At 37.1% G+C, this 11262-nt stretch overlaps 1 protein-coding gene across 1 annotated transcript in view; it reads left to right on the top strand.

Annotated features, from left to right (window-relative positions):
• Cep128 (centrosomal protein 128) overlaps window positions 1-11262 on the top strand; it is a 367524-nt gene that overhangs the window by 301553 nt on the left and 54709 nt on the right. The window contains exon 21 of the mRNA XM_013346846.1: window positions 3883-3906. Coding sequence (XP_013202300.1) covers window positions 3883-3906 — 24 coding nt within the window. The remainder of the gene's footprint in view (window positions 1-3882; window positions 3907-11262) is intronic.

Here is an 11262-nt window from a genome sequence, read left to right as displayed (position 1 = left end):
TGTCCATATTCCCACAGAAGACTTGGTGCTGACAAGAGGAGCGGTCTTTGAGTAGTTATCCTTTTGGATCTGCTATGTGCATTTATAGTGGGAATGTGTCCTTACTGTTGGATTATCCTTTTGAAAACTCTTAGCCATCATAATCCTTCTTTCTAAAGAGGATAACAAAATTCTTTTACTTAAAAAGCTTTGAGCTGTAAAAAGCAGATTCATCTTAGGTTTGTATGCCAGTGCTGTTTTTCTCCTATGTTCATAATACTTCTTCAGGCCTTCTCTGATTGTGTGTGATTCTGTGATGAGGGCATGAGAGTTCTTCAACTGTCCTTTTCTACAGCAAAATAAGTTTTGTTATTTTAATCTGTAAGCTTCTAATTTATCTGTTAAATGTGATAGTTAATTTAATGTGTCTAATTGATTGGTTCAGCTGATTCAAGTGAACTGTTAGTGATCTGCCATTCAGATACGAGTGATCCATTTCACGCTCATTTCCAACCTGGCCGACAGTCCTCTCCCATCTGCAGGGATGTTAATGAATTTGCCTCGGTACATTCCTGAATCCTAATGCACACTCCATTGCAACCATCAGTAAATGAATATTTATGGTTCACGGCAGAGCATTCACCTCATCCTAAAAAGTTAAAATACATTTTAACAGTATACATACTGTAAGCTTCCTCCCAACTATAGCTCTGCCTACATGGCTTGTCAAACCCAGAATAAATTAGAACACAGTGTCTAGCTGCATTATTCTCACTAGATAGTTTATGATGGCTACGTGTGAGAATAACTGTTAACCCTGCACATTTAAGCCAGTGACTGTTCAGCTCCATGGAAATCCTGTATATATTAAAATCATTATTTTTTTCCACTGTAGATGTTTCTGAAACTTTGCCTTATAGTTAAAGAGTGGTAGAAATTAATTATTTAATCACAAAAAAAATCCCAATGATAACACTGTAGACCTTATCCTCCCTAAACTTTGTTTCTTCAAAATATTTGAAGGAACTTTTCCCTTTAATTTCTATTTTGATATTGTTGTTTAATCTTGTACTCCCCTCAGAAATTCATATGTTTGCTTCTGCATTAGTCTTAATTGTGTCCTTATTCCTGGTGTTAATTATCCAGAAACATTTCTTTAAAGAGAAGTAGAATTGTTTAACAGAGTAATTTATTTGTATGCTACTCCTATATCTTGTTTTAGATGTTTTTATATGAAGTAATAACTGGAAGTTCTTAGATAACTTTGGAGATTCTGCCATTGTCTTAAAAGCATAAAAAATTATGTGTATAAGTCTGTTATATATAATGTCCATTTTCCTTAGAAGATTTATTTTCAGCTAATGTTCAAATCTATGACTGTAAAGATAAAGACAAATATCCTAATACATCACCTAAAATCACTTGGTTACCATGACAGTATCTTCATTACTATGGACGTTGCCTTCCCTCTCTGAGCCTTCAACCTTAACTATGCCTTTAATGTTACTATGCTTTTCAAGGTTTAGACTTGAAAATAAGGACTTTAAAGGGTGTTGATTCTATATGGAGCCTGAAGATAAAATTTATGGAAACAAAATTTGGCAGTTCAAACAGAAAAAGAAAGAATGCCAATTCATCAGTGAAGGTCTTACTAGAGAAATTGGTTACATTTGTGGCCAGTTATGGTTTTCTACATTCATAAGTTTTTAAATCACCATAATTAATAAAGGTAATTGTTTTGGCTTTCTTATCTCTTACAATTGAGACTTTAAAGCTATGTGGTTTAGATCACGCTCACTGGTGGGAACAATGACATTATCTGCTCTTATTAGCTGCTGCTGTTGTTGACAACCTGAATTAATAAAATTTAGGTTAATAAGAACCTCCTATTTCTTTAATGTCCTCATTTAACAAATCCAGTTCCATTTTATGTATTTGTGTGTGGGTAGGATCACTCCCGTAAATGTCTCAGGATAACACCTAGGAATTGACTGTCTCATTCTACCGTGTGTTTCCCAGATCAAACTTTGGATCAGGCTTATTGGCAAGCACTACCCATAAACCACCTCACAGGCTCCTCCTGGCTTTTTATTCATGTTTCATTTTCCATTGCACCCTGATTTCATTACCACTAAAGAAGAAAGTAAGCTGTAGGCAAGTAGGCATTAGTAGGCCACAGTATATGTAGTGCTCATTGGCTTTTATGTTTTAAACAGATGGTGTAATTTGACCATTTTTTTGTCCATAGTTCTATAGAGTAGTCTCATGTTTACAAGTCATACAAATATTTAGAGAGAATTCAGATATATAGCATAAATCAGTTTATCTTTGCCATAAGTGTGATAAGACTGTAAAGCAGATGGATAGAATTCAGGCATAGCATAAATCAGAATGATATCTTTGCCATAAATGTGATAAAAATTTAAAGCAGATGGGAATTAAGCTCTTCTGTTTTGATATTCTTCTGTTTTCACATTATACGAATTTTCTTATTTCAAGCCAGTTACATGTGTTTTCTTACAATATAGTAACCTTAAACATCATCAGCCCACAGAGCATGGTATGGGGAAATCTTCAAGTTCATGAAAGGGTTTAGATATTCGAATTCCCTATGCAGTGGTTTATCTAAGGTGGCATGGCCGCTCTCTGCTCAGTCTGCACAGAAAGTGACGCATTGCTGACTGGTGACGCTCCAGGTTTGCTATGACTAGGAAGCCTATAGTAGCAACAGAGTAGAGACTCTTTCAGGTGCCATATGCGTTTGAGATCACACTCAAACATGAAATTTCATAAGTCACCATGGAATATTTATTTATGAGAATTATGGGTGCAAGGGGAAGTTCTACCAAGTATACCAATAAAAGGTAATTAAACAAATTACGTTACTTAGCAGCCAGCTTTGGGTTGTGTTCCATAGTGTATGGTGCTGATATGCTAACTTGTGCCGACATAGCCAAATGTTTACAGGCTGTTAACTCAGTTTCTCAGTGTGGAGACTGGGGGCCACTTATAGAATTTCTCCAAGAAAAGCCCTCAGTTTCTGGTGAGCTGAAACAATGTAAGTGAATCTAATTAAAGAAAAAGATTCCCAATTCCATAGATTTCCTCTAGTTGCCCAAAATGGTAGAAGAGCAACACATGGCCTTGTCCCCTGGAATAATCTGACATTCCATCTTGACCTTCTGACTTAGCTTTCTCTCAAATCTAGTTTTTAAACTTGGTGAATATGTCCAGTTTCCCCATTTAACCTCTAGAAAGTTGTGAGAATAGTTATCGAGTTCAAAACTATTTTCTTCAATCATTTGTCTTGTTAAAGAATGTTGTCTCAGACTCCTTTAAAACCAGCATTTCTGTAAACTAGATTCTGTAGTTACTCTGTAGAGTAAACTGTATAGCAGGGCCCTCGGCTTCATAGAAATCTTTATCATTCAATATTTGTACATGACCTTTAACTATTTAAGTTAAATCTAATTTTTACTAGATCACACACTTCAGTGTTTGCCTAATGAGACTAGTGTGTGTGCTAGTGTCTTCTGCATGCCACTGCTACCACCCAGCTGGGATTTGTGTGTTCACATTTATCTCACACTCACATATCCTTAAGGGGATAATTTTAGCAGTTCAGTGGAGATATGAGCTATTCTTCTCAGTAACTGGATCTGAATTTGTCACATTTTCTATTAAGTTAAACCCTGAGGTCCTATCCATTGGTAGATACCATAAGAAAAGGTATTGTAGTTCTTTCCTGCCTGTTTTTCTGTTGCTGAGATCATTTGAGTATGGAGTTTTAATTTTTGTATTTTTTAAATAATACTTTGCTAATAGCAGGTAGACAGAAAAACCTGCAAACAAAGTCAGCTTACAGATTTGCTTTAATAATTCTGTATTATGCTTCATTTGCAGGACCGTGTAAATGCATTAGAAACGGTAAGTGGGACATTTTCCTCCTTGTATCAGAATTACTGCTCCCTGATGTGGATTTCAGAGCCCACCAAAGGAAGCAGTTCCAGAAAGTATTTCTAGAACTACCGCTAAGATTGAGAGCAGGGAAGGCGCTAAAATGTGTCTAAAGGTATGTGGCCATAGACTTCCTGGTGAAACCTTTCAAAAGAAGAGTGTGAATGTGTGGAGGCTGCAGCTGTCTCGGGATGGGCAAGCGATGACGAACTACTCTGGAAAAGAGGGGCAGAGTGAAAATGATCCATGCCTTGCCTGCCTTTTCTGCATTCCACCATCACTGGAAATGCTGGTTAGCAAGCATTTTTGAAGTCCAAGTTTTTAACATATTGTTTTTAGTTTTTACCATTGTCCAAAGAGAATGATAAAAACTAGTCAGCCTTTTTCTGACAATCTTACTTGAAGACATCTACTATTGGGGAATGGTTTTAAGTATCTAGCTGTAAACACTGCCTGGCTGCATTTATTTATTAGAAAAATGATTAATTTTAAAATATGAGAGAAACCAACATATCTACAGTTGAAGAACATAGATGAAGTACAGTATTGTAACCCACCGTGCTGTGGTCATCATAAAAGAGGCTTATGTTATAACTTCAAATGAAAACTAACTCAAGAAGCATACTCCCATGACTTCAGCGATGCTCTACATACCCGAGACACAGGAGAGTGGGAGAACCCACAGCAGGACTTGCCAGATATGAATTATGTTTTGTGAGTATGATTTTTTGCTTACCAGGTTTAGAAATTATGGTTGTTTTGCTTTGGTAAGTATTTCTGCACAGTAACATGTGAATCAGAATTAGAGGCATACAGGGTTGGCAGTGTAAGCTCCAGCGCTCAGTTATTTGTCTGGCATGTGCAGGACTCTGGATTCATCTCCAGCACCACATTCAATAAAGGGGGAAGTAGAGAAACAGTAAAATAAACTATAGTACTACTTTATAGCAAAATATTATGCAGCAATAAAAAGACATATTTAAAGAAGCAATGATGTAAAAAAAAGTAAAAATCGCCGTGTTGTTATGGGGGGAAAGTATAGCAATGTATAAACTTTGATACAAATACTAGATATGCATATTTTTGCATTAAACAGTCATTAAGAGATTACACAAAATATTAACAGTGTCTTGGGAACAGTGGTGATTTTTCTTTGGGTAAATTTTTAATGTACAGGGAGAAATGAAACTCCTTTAAGCAATAAAGCTAGTACGAAAAGTCTGAGCTTAACTTTATGAAAGAGAAATAAAGGAGTCTGTTTTTATAAAGTAACACTGTCCAGACTTGGAAATTTCTTCCTCCGGTTTAACTCTCAAAAAGTTCACTCACCGTCCCCGTTCCAGTGTGGCACCACTAGAGGCATAATACAGTGTCTGCCTTTTCCTCTGCGTTTTTACTTAGTTTTAGGAGTGTCTTGCCAACAAGCTTATGACTTAAATATTCTCTTTAAAAACATGAGTAAAATGGCAATGTGTGTATTTGGAGACACACTGAGAGCACGAAATACTATCTATACATGTCTAGAAAGATGCATCTTCCTTGACTCTGCATCTGTAAAATTTTGGGCAATCTTGATACCAGAGAAGGAAAAACCTTAGAAAAATAGAAAAGCCTAGTAGGGGGTTGCCTTTATCATTGTGATCATGTATTAACTGTGTTTTTTTTTTAAATATAAGAATTTTCTCGGTGTGATATTCAAAATGACAGATTACATCAAGACAAAGTCTATATTGTTTCCTTGTATTTGTTGATCTTTTTCTATACCTAACATATTTTTCTAGTGAAGTATCATTCAGTAGAATCTTAAAGACCTTTTCCTAGGTATTCCCTGGAACCTAAGTTAAAAATTAAAAGTCATCATGAGAAAAATAAAAATGATTAAATGGACTGTGGTTGCTACGGTAACAGTTTTCTCAAAAATAATTATCATAAGTAAAACCATAAAAATTAAAATACTTGATGATAATGTTAATGCTCAAATATTATGAAGTCCTTTGACTTCATATGGCATTATAAGAAGCGGAATTTAATTCACTAGGTGGGCTCCTCAACTGATAAAGTATTTTATAGTTCATAAAATCAAATATGCTGAAAGCAGTTTGAATCATTTATTATTCTCTCGTAATTCAGACTCTAGAGTAAGGCACATATTGGTGTCTCCCACTTGGCTCTGGTTCTGAAGGTCACAGAAGGAGTCACATGCAGGGTGTGTGCTGTGTAGCAGCAGATGTCACTTTGCAGCTCATCATTCCCTTGGGGGTACTAATGATTGGTTATTTTAGGTGTTCAGGTAGTTTTAATACCTAAAAGCAATGTGTTTCTTTTTTATTTATTTTATTGAGCTCTACATTTTTCTCTGCTCTCCTCTCTTCCTCCCCCTCCCCTTCAACCCTCTGTAGTGTGTTTCTTTATCATCCTGTGATGTCATTTGACAGATGCCACCATTGAACTCTGCTTGTGTGTTCATTCTTCCTCTTTCCTCTCATTCACTGTCAGACAAGCTCCTTGAATTTCAAATTATGCTTTATTTGTAAATGAATCCCCAATATCTGTCAAAAGCTCATATACATGGTAGGCATTAAGAAAATATGTGTTGAATGGAAAATGTTGAACTCTCTCTTACTCTTGCACAAGACTGTACATAGCAAACTAAGCATAAATAACATCAGTCCAGTAGTTAAGGGAAAATTTTTCCAGAAGTACGTTAATTAATTTCTGGGTCTTTCCATATGGCACCATATACTATTTAAGGTTTTACTGAGCACGAACCATTTTCCTGGTTTACCTGGAGTTTTCCTTAAAAGAAAACCCCTTCAACAAAAATGCAGCAAGTTGATCTCCCAAATAAAAAGAAGTGATTAGCTGAAGAAAACTCTGGATGAAAATCCTCCGCTCATAGGCAGGGGAAATAAGAGGCGTTTGTGTTTTCTGGGTAGTCTCAAGGTGCTGTGTTGTCAGGTGGAGGAGAGCTGTCACTTGAGTATCAGTGAGTGCTGCTGGGATGTAAGTGGACTGCTCAGAGCCCTCCACTGGGAGTGCTCTGTTACCAAGAAAAGATGGGTAGGGTAAATGAGAGCAGCATTGTGTCTGGGAGCATCACAAAAATGACAGGTTTTGTAGTCTGAAGACATGAGGAGGAGGAGAGAAGTATCTGTGACATATGAAGAGTTTGGTAGTGTCATGCAGAAAGAGCCAGAGGAGGCATTCCAGATAAAGGATGTAATGGAAACGAGCATAGGGTTTGTCACGCTAATACTTTAAAGACAGTTGAGATCATGATTCTCCTGTGATGATAAAATGAGCTTCTGTGAAATTTGCTTATTTAACTGCTTAATGATGGCATGAACAGCATGTTATAACTAATTCAAAGGAACAAAGAACTGTGGGGGGGGGGGGCAGAAAAAAGGGACCGAAGGGGTGGGTCCTGACGTGAACTGGCTTCTTCCCTAGTAGAAAATAAAAGCAATTGAAACTAGCCAAAATGAATCATCTGTTAATGGGACTCATTTTCTGTCAGTGTCTACAACTGGGAATTGTACAAACTCAATGGCAGTGCCATGTGTAGGCCAAGTGTTGCAATCTGGTAGGGTCAGAAAATCCCGAAGGGTGTGCTCAGCAGAAACTACTGAAACACCTGACTTTTGTTTTCTTTCAGAAGCTTTCATATTTTCTCAGGGTAGAGTCATTACCGTCTTCAACATAGGTAACAGCTTATTAGTGGTGATAGCAGTCTGGGTCTATGAAATGCAAACTTTGGGCTTGATCTGTTGTGACACTGGATGTACAAGTGGCTTCCTTTTGAGAACCAATTTCTACTGGTTGGCACTAGATGCTGAGACTTGGGAGGAATTCTAGCTTTTCCTTGGGGTTGAATGTTGGGAGCCAAAGAGTTGTAAACTTTCTTTTATTCCATAGAGAGCTGTTAATGGCTTCTGTGCTCTTGCCTGTGTTTTGAACTGCAGTGTAGAGACATAGGGTATAGTCTTCCTGCCCCTGACAGAGTGCTGTGGTGAGTGAGAGACTGTAAATAAAGGTGGGAAGGGCACCTTGGATGAAAACCGGCTTTGGAAATACACTTGAAAAACTGAAGGAATGGGAGCTCTCAATTGACGTCACTGTTCTGAGAAAGGACTAACACACTAAGTAAGTGGAAGCTAGGGCCCAGGGAAGGAGAGAAACAAGTGAGAAAGTAAGGAAATAAAGGAGAATTTACAGCATTTCAACTTGGATCATTTTTCAAGTATTTTATAAATCTCTCTTTATTGTTGTTTTATGAATGAATGCCTTGATACTTTAGATTCTCACATTCTGTTATTGAAACTTGGCATGACTTAAGCAGCCCAGACATCCCATCCCATATAATAGTGTGGAATCATTAAGATAAAGTTCATTTTCAGTAGCAGGCCAAGCCTAGTGAGTAATTGGAAGAATGGTGCCATGGCTGAGTCTCAGAGCCCAGGCTCCTCCCTTTGCCCTGCCGGCCTCCATGCGTTCTGCCTTGTCCACCTGTGCTCATTATGACTGCATTATAAATAGTAAAAGGAAAATTGGGAGATAAAAGAATGTATCGTTCACCAGGAAGTGGTGGCACGCACCTTCAACTCAGCACTTGGGAGCCAGAGGCTGGTGGATCTCTCTGAATTGGAGGCCAGCATGGTCTACAAGAGTTTGGACTGTTACACAAAGAAACATTGTCCCGTAAATCCAAAGAAAGGAAGGAAGGAAGGAAGGAAGGAAGGAAGGAAGGAAGGAAGGAAGGAAGGAAGGAAGGAAAGAAGGAAGGAAAGAAGGAAGGAAAGAAAGAAAAAAGAAAAAGAATGTATAATTCATTCAATGGTATTGGAAAGTTATGTCATATGTACATATGTCATTTCATATACCTGCCTATGCTATACATAGCTCTAAGGTTAAAAAATAACTGTACATTCCAAGCATCCCACAATTTAAAACATAAATTGTAGTGGGAATTGTAAAATGTATAGAATGGGATGATAATCATGTGTTTAAGTATGCCAGCTTGGCAGAAATGATGCTTCGTGAGAAATTTAAGTACTTAAATATTTACATAAAAAAGAGGTGAAATCCAAATTAATATGAAAAAGATAATAAATGTAGAGAAATCACAGAAAAATAAAAACATAGAAAAGAAGTAGAAATTAATTTACTGTGAAGAAACAGTCATGCAGTGAGCTGGCTAAGTGACATCGGTGACTTTGCCTGCTAATGTGCTCTGACCAGCCTGCCTTGGTGCGAGTGACCATTGTTACTCCTCATGAAGACACGAGCCCAGAAGCTGGAGTGTTGTGTAAGCTATAACCGGAATATCAGGGAAAGTGACCAAGTTCCTAAAAATGTAATTCCTAGAGCTAAGAATAAATTTACCAAATAGGCCACTGACTGAATTATAAAATGATGTTTAATTCAGTCTTAATGAAAAATTTCTTCCAAAGAGTTCGCAAGCCAGAATAATTTTATGTTAAGCTTTTCAAATGTTGCAGAAAGAGTTAAGTTTCATGAAAACTTTCCCTGAGTCTAGGAAAAAAGGCAGATGCACAGCTCATGTTATAAGCCGCATGATTTTATTGCAAAGCCAGACAGAGTGTAAATAAAGAAAATTGGTGTCTTTTCAATTATTACCATGTATACAAAATTAATGGACCAAATTATTAGAAAAATAAATTTTTAATGTTTTATATACAGCTTTATTTAAAAAGCATAATCGTGAATAAACTGAAGTTATTCCTGGAATATGGGTTGGTTTAACATCAGAAAATTCACCAATGTAATTCACCATACTGATAGATTACTTAGGGCTCCTTAAGATGTTCATCTTTAATAGTAATTAGGGGAATGATGATGAAAACTACACTGAATTGTCACTTTCATTAGCCGGTACATATGTATTATACCCATGTTTTCTGTCCATGGTGTCTTTTACCAAAAACAAGGAGAATTGAAACATGTTATCAGAACCTAGGGTTTTTTGGTCTTATTTTGTTTTTACTTCAAAATGATTATTGCCACCTCCAACAGTGATGTCCAATGACAACTAGTGAGGGTATGACTCCCTGGTGGGGTACTATGCTCCCCTGGACATTCCAGGGTCTTCCAAAGAATTTCAGGCACAAACAGTATAAAGACAACTGCATTTCCCTGCCTCAGCTCTGCATACGCTCTTCTTACTCTGTGCTGCTTGAACAGGCTGCCCTAGCTCTCAGAAAGCCTCCTTCCTGACAGCAAGGGCTTCGGGCACTTAAGAGTGCCAACGGAGAAGTGTTCAGTAAGCATCTCTCATAGACCTCCCAAACCAGAAACTGAATGCTTAGTAACCACCTGGCAGTCCTTTGGTTCATCTGATGCTTTCTAGACCTTTGCTTTCAATGAGGTCAAACAGGAATTTAATCAAACTGATAAATCATCATAATTAATTTTGGATGACAGATCCAAATCTGTCACAATTCAATAATTGTCATAAAAATAGTCAAGAAAATAAGGTGGATTTGTGAACACTACTTTTGTTTGTTTGTTTGTTGTTTTGTTTTTTTGAGACAGGGTTTCTCTGTATAATGGTTCTAGCTGTTCTGGAACTAGCTCTTGTAGATTAGGTGGCCTTGAACTAACAGAAATCTGTTGGACTTGCCTACCGAATGCCGTGATCAGCACCGCCCGGTTCCATGTACGTTTATGTGAACAAAATTCCTCAATGATTAAATCTATGGAAACAAACTAAAAAGAAATACAGTGGAACCCTGACTTAGTGAAACAGAATCAGCCTGCAATCCTGAACACTCAGGCTAATTAAATACAGTGACAGGCACTATTCTCATTCCATCAATGATACACTTTGGTTTCTTTCTTTCTTTCTTTCTTTCTTTCTTTCTTTCCTTCCTTCCTTCCTTCCTTCCTTCCTTCCTTCCTATTGTCCTTCCTTTCTTTTTTGGCTAACATTTCATAAAAAATGTTTTATTTTTCTTAAAGTTTCTTAATTAGAATAATAACGTATGTAGAGTTTGTAGAGTTATGTAGAGTTTGTGGTCATCAGAAATTTTACAGTGCAGTTGGTCTCTATATTTGTATTGGTATGTTTTTAATGAAAAGTATGACAGAGTAACATACTTTAGTTTAGGACTATAAGAAAAAACTGTTAGGAATATAAAAAGAAGGGGCAGTGACAAAATTAGTGTTTTTCATGTTTTCTTTTAAAATTGTTTTTAGCCTTTGAAAATTTCCTGAGTACATGTGGAGCATACCTTTCAAATGAGCGTGTTTGTCATCTCACCTACCTTCACTACCCTCCTTCAGCACCCCTAGGCCCCAGCACATCTC

Source organism: Microtus ochrogaster, chromosome 1 (genome assembly GCF_000317375.1).
Source record: "Microtus ochrogaster isolate Prairie Vole_2 chromosome 1, MicOch1.0, whole genome shotgun sequence".
Classification (NCBI taxonomy): domain Eukaryota; kingdom Metazoa; phylum Chordata; class Mammalia; order Rodentia; family Cricetidae; genus Microtus; species Microtus ochrogaster.
Note: the sequence above shows the minus strand (reverse complement) of the source record. Positions and strands in the feature narration are given on the sequence as shown.